General features: G+C 46.8%; 1 protein-coding gene across 12 annotated transcripts in view; it reads right to left on the bottom strand.

Annotated features, from left to right (window-relative positions):
* Positions 1-15,671, bottom strand: part of MYLK (myosin light chain kinase) — a 272,517-nt gene that overhangs the window by 185,086 nt on the left and 71,760 nt on the right. Inside the window, exon 1 of one of the 12 annotated variants that reach the window (XM_007175640.3) lies at positions 1,487-1,612. The exons of 10 other annotated variants lie outside the window; for them this stretch is intronic. In XM_007175640.3, the coding sequence (XP_007175702.2) occupies positions 1,487-1,516 (30 nt within the window). In that variant the 5' untranslated portion in view covers positions 1,517-1,612. Of the gene's footprint in view, positions 1-1,486; positions 1,613-15,671 lie in introns of those variants that run through there. One more of the 12 variants, XM_007175639.3, reaches the window with a different exon arrangement.

Raw genomic sequence — 15,671 nt, 5'->3', positions numbered from 1 at the left:
GGCAGAGGCTTGGGAGTTGCATAAAGGAAGGGGGGCGGGGGAATGTAACACCCCCTTCTGCTCTCAGTTCTGGCTTTCAAAGACACAAGACTCTTCCACTCTGCTTTCAGGGGAGCTAGAAACTAAGAGTGGTGACATCGGGCTCAGAATCCTCTCTATAAATCCTTATGATCTTGACCTTCTGAGGTCTCCTGAAGGCCCTGGATGCTATCATCAAAAGGAACATGCTCGGCCCCATACACACAGAAGATAGAAGTCATCCATCCCTGGGCGGGTGGGAAGGTCTGGCTTCAGGTCAGAAACAGAACAGGCAAGTCAATACAGCAAGTGCCCTGCGAGGGGTGGGGGAGGGTGCGTAGGGCAGTTATTAACCACCACACAGGCAGAACCAGAGCCCAATCCCAGGCTGGCCAGGCACACCAAACAGCTCTGCTCGGCCCATCACCCCGCCCACTGCCATCAGCCGCATAAACAGATTCCGTCCACACTGCCAATTAATGGTTACTGGCATATCTGGAATGCTCTACCAATAATAATAATAATAATAATTATAATCAAACAAAACCATCCTTGTTCCCTTCTAACCCCTCATCCAGCCTGTTGACCACATTCCAGTCAAGAGCACCAGAGGTGGCTTCTGCAATAATTTCTCTATCGGCTGAGCAGTACTCAGTGGCTGGAGTCAAATACACCTACCCAGGGGGTTTCGCTCGGCACCAGTTAAATGCAGATCAAGAAGAGACAGAAGTAAGAAGAGAAAAAAAAGGAGGAGGGGATCAGAAGAGCAGTGGTCTGAGGGCTGGAAGCCATACCCCACCATACATACAATGCTTGGGCCAAAGCTCACCTCCAAATAAGGTTTTCACAAGTAGCAGAATTTATTAATCCTTCAAAGCAGCACTAAATTAATTTGACTTTAATTTGATCAAAAGCACTTTCAATTGTCTCTTGAACCCAGAAAGGAACACTTTCAACTGTGGCCAAGAGAGAGGGCAAAAAGACTGAGGCAAAAAGAGAGAAAAGTTTAAAATCAAGAATCAAGTTACACAGCAGAACAAGTTTAGAGAAACCAGCTGCCCCCTTCCCTACCCAAAGTGCATACATTTTAAATGATCGTGGTCCTTAAGCACCTGATCCGGCAGCAAGGCATCCTGGAGATACCATACCTTCCCTACAGGGAAGGGCTCCCAGCGGGCTCTGCACTGGAAGCCTGGCCGTCAGCCGTGAACCCCGGGAGCCACAGGCACACAGCAAACACAGCAAACACAGCAAACCACCGAGGTGCAAATGCCCCAGGCAAAGACAGCTCCCTCTCCCCACCTTAATCCTCTCTCTTCAGAGCATTCAAATCCGGACAAATTCCCTTATCTCTCCTAATCCTGGAACGAGCTGCTCCTTGGCTGTGGGCTGTGCCTGCTGACTTGCTGTGACCCACGGGAGCAGGCAGTGCGGCAGGGTCACACACCAGAGAACAGACACACCTTACCGTGACCTCTTCCCCGGGCAGCTCTCCCATGAGTCGGGACGCGTGGACGGCCACGCTTTACCACTGTACTGCAGAGACACCTGTCCAAGATCTGTCCGAGAAGGAAGACAGTGAAGGAGAGCCAGAGATGTAGCAGAGCCCAGGGCCAGACTGAAAAGTTAAGGGGCGTTCGTCTGACTGCTCACAGATGTTGCAACTTGCCTTGCCCCGGGCAGCCAACTTCACCCGGTCAGAGGGATGTGTGGTTCCAATCCGCCCAGCTGGGGTGACCTTTGAAACCCCTGGCTGTCAGCTGCAGAGGCTCTGAGTGGAGTCCCGGGAAAACCAGGGATGGAAGCTCACAGGTTTTTACTTGTTCAGAGCTGCAGGTTCCAATCTGAGTGTGGAGCAAAGGGAGGACACCGTCAAGCCGAGAGCTGAGTCCTTGGAGGGGCTGGGCACACCCCCAACTCCACACCCATCTCTAGGCACATGTGGCCTGGGATTACCACCCAGGGCTCGTGGGACCCTTGCCTCCTGAGACCCAGCTCCCTCCTCCTTGAGCGGAAGAAGCCCTGTTTATGATCCCTGGAGTGGGAGCAAGCTCAGAGAGCAGATGGATGGGGGACTCCTGTGTTCCTGTCTTAAGGAATCTGGGCTGAGATTTGAACCATGCTCCACAGACTGTGTTCACGTTGAGAATAGGACCTAGCAGCGCGGGTCCTGACCCCTGGAGAGCTTCAGGAGTGGTCCCTGGCGCATACTTCTAAAACATGGTGGCGAGGGGATGCCCAGTCCAGTCCTTCTCCTCCAGGGGACAGAAGGTATTTCTGTAGTTCCAAAGGAATCTCTCATCCTATGCAACTCACACCTTGGGACAGACTGCAGATGTCCAAATCAGAAATGATGTGGATTTAAGCTTTTCTACTGGCTCATGTCTGATTCTTGAGTAACTGGCCTTCTCCTAACACCTAGCTGACCCCTTAGCCACTAGCACAGCAGTTCTCAAACGTTTTGGTCTCAGGGTCCCTTCATACTCCTAAAATTATTGAAGATCCCAAAGAGCTTTTGTGTGTGAATTGCTGCTATCAATATTTTACTGTATTAAATTAAATTTTTACTGTATTAAAACTAAGAAATAGTAGTTCATTTAAAACATCAATAATAAGCCCATTAGGTTAACATAAATAACACTTTTAAAAGAAAAATACATTTTCTGAAACAAAACCAAAAAAAAAGTTTAGTAAGAAGAGTTGTTTGTTTTTGCAAATTTCTTTAATGTCTGGCTTAATAGAAGACAGCTAGATTTTCATATGTGCTTCTGCATCCAGTTGGTTGTGGCATCACAGTGTTCGTACCTGCTGGAAAACTCCATTTGAGAGAAAAGGAGAGTGAAAAAAGCAATGACATCTTATTATAAAAAGCAAATGACATCTTATTACAAAAATTATTTAGACCTCCTGGGCCTATGAAAGAGTCCCAGGGTCCCCAGGGCCCACTTTGAGAACCATTGCTCTACCCTATCGCCTGCTCTCCCCATCACCATCTGTTCTTCTGTCCTCCGTAAAGCACACAAGTGGAAAGGAAATAGTGGTTTTATAGGAGTAGTGGTGTGTGGCTTTGAGGGGCAGGTGGGAGAGAGGGCGAATCAATACCTAATTTGATTCCATCTTTTTTTCCAAGGGGAATGGTTGAACATATGTGGACCAGGGAGATTTGAAGACAGACACTGATGAAGAGAACACCTTTAAGGCAACTGAGTTCTTGGTCAAGACTGAATATGCACCACAGACTCTGGAAGACCTTGCACATGGTAGATAGTTGAATATTTTATGGATAATAAAGGAAGAAATGAATCCAGAAAAACAATGCTCCTCACCCTGAGGAACAGAGATGACTCCAGATCTCGGTCTCCTAGACAGAGGTCTCTGGGGAACAACCAGAGACTGGAAAGTCATTGTGAATTGGACAGAACTAAGGACAGTAATTTGGACAAAATCGTGGAAGGTGTGTCTATCACACACATCATAGTTGGCCGCCATGCAGTCATGTGGTTATTAGATTAACATCTGTCTCCCCCACTGGAACATAAGCCCCTCCACTAGGTCACGGGTCCTGTGTGGTTCGCTCACTACTGTATCTGTAATGCCTAGAATATGGATGAGCACACAGTAAGTTCTCAACAAATACTTGTGGAATATATGAATAAATTGAAAGTTGGGCTAAAAAATCACTTCCAAACTATGGTATCACTTAATTTTGTTGTGGAGCAAACATGTGAACATTAGAGAGAGGATGTAGGGAAAGGAGTAGGCGAAGAGGTCACAACAATAAACAGTCTACCTCTCTGGGGCCTGTAGGCATTTGGTTCCAGACACATGGGTACCAGTCCTGGCTCTAAACCTAGCATGTAACTTGTGAATCCTTTCCTCTCTTTGCTTCTCCGGCTGCCTGGGTGTGAAGTGAGCACAATCATACCTGGCCCTGGGTACACTCTCTGGGTTTCCTGCTGGCATCCTTGAGACACTTGGGCCCAGGTTTCCGGGTTCCTAAGGGATATCAGGTAAAGCCAGCCCACTCCTTCCCTCCCCCCACCCCAACTGAGTTCTTCCCTGAGCCCACAGGCAGTCCTTCCCTCCCCATGTCATCCTGGGCCTTTCCTCTTGAAAGACACATTAAAGGAAGGTCGGGCGGACTTCCCTGGTGGCGCAGTGGTTAAGAATTCGCCTGCCAATGCAGGGCACACGGGGTCGAGCAGCCTGCGTGCCACAACTACTGAAGCCCGTGCGCCTAGAGCCCGTGCTCCGCAACAAGAGAAGCCACTGCAATGAGAAGCCCGTGCGCCGCAACGAAGAGTAGCCCCCGCTCGCCGCAACTAGAGAAAGCCTGTGCTGAGCAACAAAGACCCAACGCAGCCAAAAATAAATAAATAAATAAATAAATAAATAAATAATTTTTTTAAAAAAAGGAAGGCTGGGCTTCTCCAGGCAGGTGACCTACCCGCTTCAGCCCGGCCACGTCATCAGAGGAGCAGACCACGGGCAGGAGGAGGGTGTCAGCTCAGCAACTCTACCCTGAGTGCCCACATCTTTGGCAGAAAGTTATTTTTAAATTTTCTTAAAAGGGGATCAAACCAAAAAAACACAGCCAAAGGAACACACAGTGTGAACGACTGAGGCCTGCTCTCCTGGAGCTGCTCTCTTACTGTTGGGATTCTTGCTTAATTTGAGATTTAAGGAGACCAGCTGAGAGAAGCTTTCTGCAGTAAAAGTCACATGCAAAAAGAAATCAGAGCCAGAAACCCTGATTATGATTAAATTAGCAACATGCACATTCCTATCACAGTCTTCACAACATCCTAAAGTTCACTCAGCTCGTTAGCAGTGTCATCCCTGCAGAAGTAAGTTTGGGGTCACAGGCGTGTTTATTCAACCATCCCCTTCTCAAATACCTTGCCTCCCCCTCCATCCTGCTAAGCCACGCCGACGTGCCCGTGACATGAGCGCTGTGAGGACTCAGGCAGGAGCAGCCCCACCTCGGTCCGTGGGAGCCCAGGAAATCCACTCGGGGAGCAGGAACGGCGCTTGCGGCTTCCATCGACAGGGTGCCCCTCAGCAGGGAACAGACTGCTGTGCAGTCAGATGTGCATTCTCCACTGCGAAACTGTGTGGCCTGAGGCAAGTGACAACCTCTGAAAGTCTTAGTTTACTCATCTGTAAAATGGAGCTACTATTAACACTCTCCTACCTGCAGGGCCGCTATGAGGGTCAGCAATGTGTATAAAAAGCAGCCCGGCCCAGTCTCTGGCACAGAATAAGTGCTCCATCCATGGTGGCTGCTACTGTTAATGTTGTTGGTGTCATTGTTGTTTTAAGATTTCTGTCAGAAGCTCAGAGGATAGAAGCAGCCTTGGCCAACAAGAGGGCCAGCTCAGGAAAACTGGCAGGCAGCACCTGACGGTTAAGTAGCTCAGAGAGTCAGAGGCTCCAGTGCTCACTGAGGCTGCACCCTAGCCACTGTGTGACCTTGAGAAAGCCACTTCCCAGCTCTGGTTCTCTCTCTGACCTGAAGGGCCTCTCTGGACCTTCCTGCCCTAGCTCACCTGTGTCTCTAGGACTGTTGCCAGCTCTCCACAGGACACCTGGGCAGGTAGGAAAGGTTCCAGCAGGGGGAGCCAAGCCCACAGCAGAGACAAGATGCTTTGGGACACCAGGAGAGGAGAAAGAAGAGACTTCTGTTCCAGGCCCTCCACGCAGGGCTTCACAGGCTGACAGGCGCGTCTGGTCCTCGGGGCACACTTGTGAGACACAGGCACAAGCCATGAAGACTGAAGCCTGGGCCGGCGCTAGGAATGGGCATGAATGCAGTCATTCCAGCTTCGCAGCCTCTGACCTCTCCCAGGTCGAGCTTCTGATTCTGTGAGGCCTGTCCAGAGAGGGGCTGGGGCTGAAAGAGCTGAGGGGAAACCCCAGGAAAAAGAGGAGAAAAAGGAACCAATAATAGCTCCTGTTTAGTGAGCACTTATTAAGTGTCAGGAGTGGACTAAGTACTTAAGGTGATTCCCTTAGCAGAGCGGCAAATATTAACAGCAAAATTAATGGGGTAGGGTGCTGGGGAGAGTCATTTGCTCATAAAGTCAGTGGAATATATTCCTTTTCTTTCTACCACTTCATTCTTCCTCTCCTTCCTCCAATTTAGCCAACATTTAGTAATTTATTTTGAAACCGGAGTCTTGGACAGGGGGAGCACATGGGAGGGGTGGCAGGTGGGCAGGGGTGGTGCGTGCGCTATTAGGGACGTAGTGTCCGAGGGGTGAGAGTGGAGGGGAGGGAGTAAAGGGAAGGGTCCCCACTCTGTGCCCTGAGTCTGCCCGGCCATTCCCCTCCTGGTCTTTAGTGAAGCCTAGGAAAGCTCTGGAAAAGAAGGCCCAGGAAGGGAGTCCATGATTCTGCTGATCACACCCTCCCTGGAGGGACCCTGAGCAGCTTCTCCAGCTCCAGACAGGCATGTCCCATCCCATCTTTCTGAGCCACTGGAAGCACATGCTGCCCCTCGGCTTTCTGCCGGGAGCTGGCCCTGTGGTGATGCTCTGAGGGGACCGGCCCAGAGGACCCTGTGCCGGGAGGGCCCTTGGATGCTGAGCATGGCTGCCAGTGAACCGTGAGCGGAGCTCGCCCAGGCCCGGCTACTGAACACGGACCCAGCTTCTCTCCACACAGTTTAGGGGAGTTGCCAGCTCCCCATGGCCTGTTTCTCCTGGGAAGACACTAGCCCTGTGGCTGGACTAATGCCTGGCTGATGCGAGGAGAGAGAATGAGAAAGACCCTTCTATGGGAGACCTGCCTTTCCCCGTGACAGGCTCAGGCACCGGCTGGAACAGTGTCTTCCAAGGAGAGGGGGAGCGGGAAGCACAGTCGATAGGAGGGTCTGCAGAGATGTGGATGCTGATGAGAACTAGTGCTGAGTCTGAAGACTCTCTCCAGCCACAGGCGTCCACAGCTTCTGCTGGACCTCCTGGGGCCCAAGCTGGCTCCACCACGTCCCTGTTTCCCCGAGCTTCCCTTACTGAGAGGTGTGGGGATCCTTCTTTGGCAAACCCTGACACAGCATGAGAATATGAGGCAAGCCAGCCTGCTTCACCAACTCCTACAGGCTCTGGGATTTGAAATGCGAACTTGCAATTGTTTTCTACTTACTCCCACAGAGGAAACCTGCCTCTTCCAGCTGAAGCCAAAGGCCTGGCCAACAATGTATGCATTTCTAGTTTCTCTCGCACTCTTGGTTAGCACTGAGACAAGGCGGCAGGTGCACAGAGAAGAGGAATGAGGAGGGAACCAAGACCGGGTGTCTCCAACATGCCAGAGGAGGGAGGGTGCTAAATCCAGGTGGGTTTTTCCCCTGGAATTTTTAGGTTGGCTGCCCCAACCAGAGAGAAATGATCAATTCCTACTTTAAGGTCAAGCCCAGAGCTGAATCAAGAACACTGTTGGGGTAACTGCCAGTCCTGCGACACTAGGAACAAGAAATTGACAATCTAAGAGTAAGCTGGGTGGTGATGCCAGCCAGCGGACTTGGGCAAGCCATCCCATCACAGGCTGTGTAGTCAGACATGCTGCACTTGAACCTGCTTCTGCCACTTAGTAGCCAGATGACCATGGGTGATTTACTTAATCTCTCTAAATCTCAATTTTCCCATCCGTAAATCTGTTCTGTAGGGCTCTGTGGAGATTAGAGGGAAGGTCAAGTATCTAACACAAAGTAGATACTCAGAATACCCAACACACGGTAACTGCAATGCAATTTCTAAGCATGCCTGGCACATAGCAAGCACTTAGCAAATGATGACTCTCTGGTAACAGTCAACTAGGAGGACCAATCAGAGGTATCACATTTCACTTATATGTTCTCATTCATTGAAATATTGCGTCAGGGACTTCCCTAGTGGTCCAGTGGTAAAGAATCTGCCTTCTAATGCAGGGGACATGGGTTCAATCCCTGGTCAGGGAACTAAGATCCCACATGCCGCAGGACAACTGAGCCCAAACGCCACAACTACTGAGCTCACATGCCTCAATGAGAGAGCCCACATGCCACAAACTATAGAGCCCACGTGCCACAAACTATAGAGCCCACGTGCTCTGGAGCCCTCACGCCACAACTAGAGAGAGAACACCCACACACCACAACTAGAGAGAAGCCTATGCCTCAATGAAAGATCCTGCATGCCTCAATGAAGACCCCGTGTGCAACTAAGACCCGACGCAGACAAAAAAAAAGAAATTAAAAAAAAAAAAGAAAAACTGCCTCAAACATAGCCTCATCTATCACAGAGAGTAGATTACTAATTCACACTCTTACGTTGACTTCTTTTACTCAGTTACTTGTCATTGGCTAGACAATATGCATTGCTCTCATCCCAAATTCTAGCTTCCTGGTTAGAACAGTGGAACACGGCTGGATCGCAGAATGTGAGGGTTGGTAGGGGACCTAAATCATCTAGCCCAACCCCCTCACTTTACAGATGAGGAAGTGGGCCCAGAGTGGACTTACGTATCCTCAAAGACCGGAGGAGGGCAGGGATCTCTGAAGTTTCCAAGGCACAAGAATTCATGAGAATGAATCATGATCATCTAAGCAAGTGAGCCCTGCAGTAGAGAGCTGAGCTGGGCAGGGGAAGATGGTGGTACATGTCTCAGTGCAAGGAAACTCACCCGGGAAAGGGATGGGTCAAGGGAGGTTTTGAGAGATATAGTCATTAAATTGATTGAGACTAGGTTGCAGAAGGCCTAGAGCGTAGCATGTTCTTGGATAATGTTACCAAAAGCTTTTGATTTATAATAAACTTTGAGCTACTGACAATTTATGAAATGCTTTCCCAATCAAGATCTCATTTCAACTTCACAACATACTGAGATACATTACAACCCCATTTTATTGATAGGAAATCTGAGGCTCAAAGACCAAGTGACTTGCCTAAAGTCAATAGCTAATAAAGTAGAACTAGAATCCAGTCCTTCTTACTCCAAATCCTGGCTCAATTTGGTAACATGCTCGGGAAGGATTTAGCAAGATATGTTGAATCTTATCATAATAAACACCATGCCCAAAAGGAAATTCCCAGTATAACAACTGTGTTGATAGTCCCTCAGATTTTATTGGAATGATATCTGATGGGTACAGATTTGACTAATGTAGTCAATCCCTTGCCCAGAGAAAGCCCCCTTTATTTGTCCCAAACAAATGGGTGACTTCATTGCAATCCCTCATGCCTGAGGGAGAGACCATGCTTACTGGCTAATCTCTAGCAAGTCTATGTAGGACTCACGCCACCATCAGTAGATATGCCTCACCCCACGCACAGAGATGCTCTCTCTTCCCATTCACAGGCCAGACATCTCTGTGTTCTCCCCCGAAGCGTGCTGCTCTTCTCCAGACTCCCCTCGGTTCTCCTCCCTCTGTCTGGGCACAATCCCAGACCCTGGCCTTGGGTGCTGCAGTAGAATGGCCAGGAGGATGCTTTGGCAGTGTGACAAGCCCTGTGTTTCCACAGGCAGTTCACCCTTTGCCCTTAGCTGCCCTGCCATGACATGAGGACCTGTCCCCAGTACAGCCTCCAGTTCTGGATGAGAAACAATGGCTTAGTGTTTCCTGGAATTTACCTGGGGTGGTGGAGAGCTGCCAACCCAACCCAACCAGGTTTATCAGCCCAAGGGAAGAAAGTCAGGCTCAGACACAGCCCTGCTCCTCCTTCAGGCTTCTTCAGTCTTCACTCTGAGGGGCTGCGTCATCTTCCCTCCTCTGCTGGTGGCACCCACCTAGCACTGTGCAGCCCCACTAGGGTGAGGGGCACAGGGGAGCCTGTCTCTCGAGGTTCCTTTAGGATTCTTGGGGACCAACCTCAGGCCCTTTGTGGAGGAGACTTGCTCACCCTGGGAACCTGAAATTCAGGGCTGGAAGGGACCTTAGAAATGATGCCATTGGGGGGACCTTCAAGATGGTGGAGGAGTAAGACGTGGAGATCACCTTCCTTCCCACAAATACATCAAAAATACATCTACATGTGGAACAACCCCTACAGAACACCTACTGAACGCTGGCAGAAGACCTCAGACTTCCCAAAAGGCAAGAAAATCCCCACGTACCTTGGGTGGGGATTTTCTGGCAAAAAATTGTACCTGGCAAAAGAAAAAAGAAAAAACAGAGACAAAAAGTAGGGGCAGGATCTGCACCTCGGGGAGGGAGCTGTGAAGGAGGAAAAGTTTCCACACACTAGGAAGCCCCTTCACTGGCAGAGACTGAGGGTGGTGGAGGGGGGAGCTTCAGAGCCACAGAGGAGAGCACAGCAACAGGGGTGCGGAGGGCAGAGCGGAGAGATTCCTGCACAGAGGATCAGTACTGACCAGCACTCACCAGCCTGAGAGGCTTGTCTGCTCATCCGCCAGCTGGGACGGGTGGGGGCTGGGAGCTGAGGCTCGGGCTTCAGAGGTCAGACCCCAGGGAGAGGACTGGGGTTGGCTGTGTGAACACAGCCTGAGGGGCCTAGTGCACCACAGCTAGCCGGAAGGGAGTCCAGGAAAAAGTCTGGACCTGCCTAAGAGGCAAGACACCATTGTTTCTGGGGGTGTGTGAGGAGAGGGGATTCCTTCCCCCTGTGCCCACAGAAGGCAGAGCACCGCCTAAGTGAGCTCCAGAGACGGGCACAAGCCACGACTATCAGCTCAGACCCCAAAGACAGGCATAAAACACTAACGCTGTTGCTGCAGCCACCAAGAAGCCTGTGTGCAAGCACAGATCACTATCCACACACACCCCCTCCCCACCCCACCCCACTGGGAACCTATGCAGCCCTGCACTGTCAGGGTCCTGTGATCCAGGGACAACTTCCCTGGGAGAACACACGGGGCACCTCAGGCTGTTGCAACATCACACTGGCCTCTGCCGCCTCAGGCTCGCCCCGCATTCCAATTATGACTACCGTACCCCTGCCTCCCCCCGGTCTGAGTGAACAAGAGAGCCCTAATCAGCCGTGGCTTTAACCCCCTCCTGTCTGGGCTGGGAACAGGCGCCTGAGGGCGACCTACATGCAAAGGTGGGGCCAAAACCAAAGCTGAAACCCAGGAGCTGTGGGAACAAAGAAGAGAAAGGGGAATCTCTCCGTGCAGCCTCAAGGGCATCGGATTTAATCCCCACAATCAACTTGAGGTACCCTACATCTGTGGAATGCCTGAATAGGCAATGAACGAATCGTCCCAAAATTGAGGCGGTGGACTTTGGGAACAACTGTAGATTTGGGGTTTGCTGTCTATGACTGATTTGTTTCTGATTTTTATGTTTATCTTAGTTTAGTTTTTAGTGCTTGTTATAATTGGTGGATTTGTTTATTGGTTTGGTTGCTCTCTTCTTTTTTATTATTATTATTTTAATAATTTAAAAAATTTTTGTTTTTAATATATTTTCTTTCTTTCTTTTTCTCTCCCTTTTCTTCTGAGCCGAGTGACAGACAGGGTCTTGGTGCTCCAGCCTGGTGTCAGGCCTGAGGCTCCGAGGTGGGAGGGCCGAGTTCAGCACACTGGACCACCACAGACCTCCCGGCCCCATGTAATATCAATTGGCAAGAGCTCTCCCAGAGATCTTTGTCTCAATGCTAAGAACAAGCTCCACCCAACGGCCAGCAAGCTCCAGTGCTAGACGCCCCATGCCAAACAACAAGACAGGAACACAACCCCACCCATTAGCAGAGAGGCTGCCTAACATCATACTAAGTTCACAGACACCCCAAAACACACCACCGGATGCAGCCCTGACCACCAGAAAGACAAGATCCAGCCCCACCCACCAGAAAACAGGCACCAGTCCCCTCCACCAGGAAGCCTACACAAGCCACTGAACCAACCTTAGCCACTGGGGGCAGACACCAAAATCAATGGGAACTACGAACCTGCAGCCTGAGAAAAGGAGACCCCAAACACAGTAAGTTAAACAAAATGAGAAGACAGAGAAATATGCAGATGAAGGAACAAGGTAAAAAAACCACTAGACCAAATAAATGAAGAGGAAATAGGCAGTCGACCTGAAAAAGAATTCAAAGTAATGATAGTAAAGATGATCCAAAATCTTGGAAATAGAATGGAGAAAATACAAGAAACGTTTCACAAGGACCTAGAAGAACTAAAGAGTGAACAAACAGTGATGAACAACACAATAAATGAAATTAAAAATTCTCTAGAAGGAATCAATAACAGAATAACTGAGGCAGAAGAATGGATAAATGACCTGGAAGATAAAATAGTGGAAATAACTACTGCAGAGCAGAATAAAGAAAAAAGAATGAAAAGAATTGAGGACAGTCCCAGAGACCTCTGGGACAACATTAAATGCACCAACATTCGAATTATATGGGTCCCAGAAGAAGAGAAAAAGAAAGGGTCTGAGAACATATTTGAAGAGATTATAGCTGAAAACTTCCCTAACATGGGAAAGGAAATAGTCAATCAAGTCCAGGAAGCACAGAGAGCCCCATACAGGATAAATCCAAGGAGAAACATGCCAAGACGCATATTAATCAAACTATCAAAAATTAAATATAAAGAAAAAATATTAAAAGCAGCAAGGGAAAAGCAACAAATAACATACAAGGGAATCCCCAAAAGGTTAACAGCTGATTTTTCAGCAGAAACTCTGCAAGCCAGAAGTGAGTGGCAGGACATATTTAAAGTGATGATAAGGAAAAACCTACAAACAAGATTACTCTACCTGGCAAGGATCTCATTCAGATTTGATGGAGAAATTAAAACCTTTACAGACAAGCAAAAGTTAAGAGAATTGAGCATCACCAAACCAGCTTTACAACAAATGCTAAAGGAACTTCTCTAGGCAGGAAACACAAGAGAAGGAAAAGACCTACAATAACAAACCCAAAACAATTAGCAAATGGTAATGGGAACATACTATTGATAATTACCTTAAAAGTAGATGCATTAAATGCTCCAACCAAAAGACACAGACTGGCTGAATGGATACAAAAACAAGACCTGTGTATATGTTGTCTACAAGAGACCCACTTCAGACCTAGGGACACATACAGACTGAAAGTGAGGGGATGGGAAAAGATATTCCAGGCAAATGGAAATCAAAAGAAAGCTAGAGTAGCAATTCTCATATCAGACAAAATAGACTTTAAAATAAAGACTATTACAAGAGACAAAGAAGGACACTACATAATGATCAAGGGACTGATCCAAGAAGAAGATATAACCATCGTAAATATTTATGCACCCAACATAGAAGCACCTCAATACATAAGGCAAATGCTAACAGCCATAAAATGGGAAATCGACAGTAACATAATAATAGTAGGGGACTTTAACACCCCACTTTCACCAATGGACAGACCATCCAAAATGAAAATAAGGAAACACAAGCTTTAAATGATACATTAGACCAGATGGACTTAATTGATATTTATAGGACATTCCATCCAAAAACAACAGAATACACTTTCTTCTCAAGTGCTCATGGAACATTCTCTAGGATAGATCATATCTTGGGTCACAAATCAAGCCTCAGTAAACTTAAGAAAATTGAAATCGTATCAAGTTATCTTTTCCGACAACAATGCTATGAGACTAGATACCAATTACAGGAAAAAAGCTGTAAAAAATACAAACACATGGAGGCTAAATGATACAGTACTAAATAACCAAGAGATCACTGAAGAAATCAAACAGGAAGTCAAAAAATACATAGAAACAAATGACAATGAAAACGTGACAACCCAAAACCTATGGGATGCAGCAAAAGCAGTTCTAAGAGGGAAGCATATAGCAATACAATCCTACCTAAAGAAACAAGAAAAATCTCAAATAAACAACCTAACTTTACACCTAAAGCAATTAGAGAAAGAAGAACAAAAAAACCCCAAAAGTTAGCAGAAGGAAAGAAATCATAAAGATGAGATCCGAAATAAATGAAAAAGAAATGAAGGAAAGAATAGCAAAGATCCATAAAACTAAAAGCTGCTTCTTTGAGAAGATAAAATTGATAAACCATTAGCCAGACTCATCAAGGAAAAAAGGGAAAAGATTCAAATCAACAGAATTAGAAATGAAAAAGGAGAAGTAACAACTGACACTGCAGAAATACAAAGGATCATGAGAGATTACTACAAGCAACTATATGCCAATAAAATGGGCAATCTGGAAGAAATGGACAAATTCTTAGAAAAGCACAACCTTCCGAGACTGAACCAGGAAGAAATAGAAAATATAAACAGACCAATCACAAGCACAGAAATTGAAACTGTGATTAAAAATCTTCCAACAAACAAAAGCACAGGACCAGATGGCTTCACAGGCGAATTCTATCAAACATTTAGAGAAGAGCTAACACCTATCCTTCTCAAACACTTCCAAAATATAGCAGAGGGAGGAACACTCCCAAACTCATTCTATGAGGCCACCATCACCGTGATACCAAAACCAGACAAAGATGTCACAAAGAAAGAAAACTACAGGCCAATATCACTGATGAATATAACTGCAAAAATCCTTAACAAAATATTAGCAAACAGAATCCAACAGCACATTAAAAGGATCACACACCTTGATCAAGTGGGGTTTATCCCAGGAATGCAAGGATTCTTCAATATATGCAGATCAATCAATGTGATACACCATATTAACAAACTGAAGGATAAAAACCATACGGTGATCTCAATTGATGCAGAAAAAGCTTTTGACAAAATTCAACACCCATTCATGATAAAAACTCTCCAGAAAGTAGGCACAGAGGGAACCTACCTCAACATAATAAAGGCCATATATGATAAACCCACAACCAACATCGTTCTCAATGGTGAAAAACTGAAACCATTTCCTCTAAGATCAGGAACAAGACAGGGTTGCCCACTCTCACCACTATTATTCAACATAGTTTTGGAAGTTGTAGCCACAGCAATCAGAGAAGAAAAAGAAATAAAAGGAATCCAAATCGGAAAAGAAGAAGTAAAACTGTCACTGTTTGCAGATGACATGATAATATACATAGAGAATCCTAAAGATGCTACCAGAAAACTACTAGAGCTAATCAATGAATCTGGTAAAGTAGCAGGATACAAAATTAATGCACAGAAATCTCTTGCATTCCTATACACTAATGACAAAAAAGTCTGAAAAAGAAATTAAGGAAACACTCCCATTTACCACTGCAACAAAAAGAATAAAATACCTAGGAATAAACCTAGCTAAGGAGACAAAAGACCTGTATGCAGAAAACTATAAGACACTGATGAAAGAAATTAAAGACGATACAAACAGATGGAGAGATATACCATGTTCTTGGATTGGAAGAATCAACATTGTGAAAATGACTATACTACCCAAAGCAGTCTACAGATTCGATGCAATCCCTATCAAACTACCAATGGCATTTTTCACAGAACTAGAACAGAAAAATTCACAATTTGTATGGAAACACAAAAAATCCTAAATAGCCAAAGCAATCTTGAGAAAGAAAAATGGAGCTAGAGGAATCAGGCTCCTGGACTCCAGACTATACTACAAAGCTACAGTAATCAAGACAGTATGGTACTAGCACAAAAACAGAAATATAGATCAATGGAACAGGATAGAAAGCCCAGAGATAAACCCACACACATATGGTCACCTCATCTTTGATAAAGGAGGCAACAATATACAATGGAGAAAAG

Source organism: Balaenoptera acutorostrata, chromosome 4 (assembly GCF_949987535.1).
Source record: "Balaenoptera acutorostrata chromosome 4, mBalAcu1.1, whole genome shotgun sequence".
NCBI lineage: Eukaryota > Metazoa > Chordata > Mammalia > Artiodactyla > Balaenopteridae > Balaenoptera > Balaenoptera acutorostrata.
The sequence above is the reverse complement of the archived record's forward strand: the minus strand, read 5'-3'. Positions and strand labels throughout refer to the sequence as shown.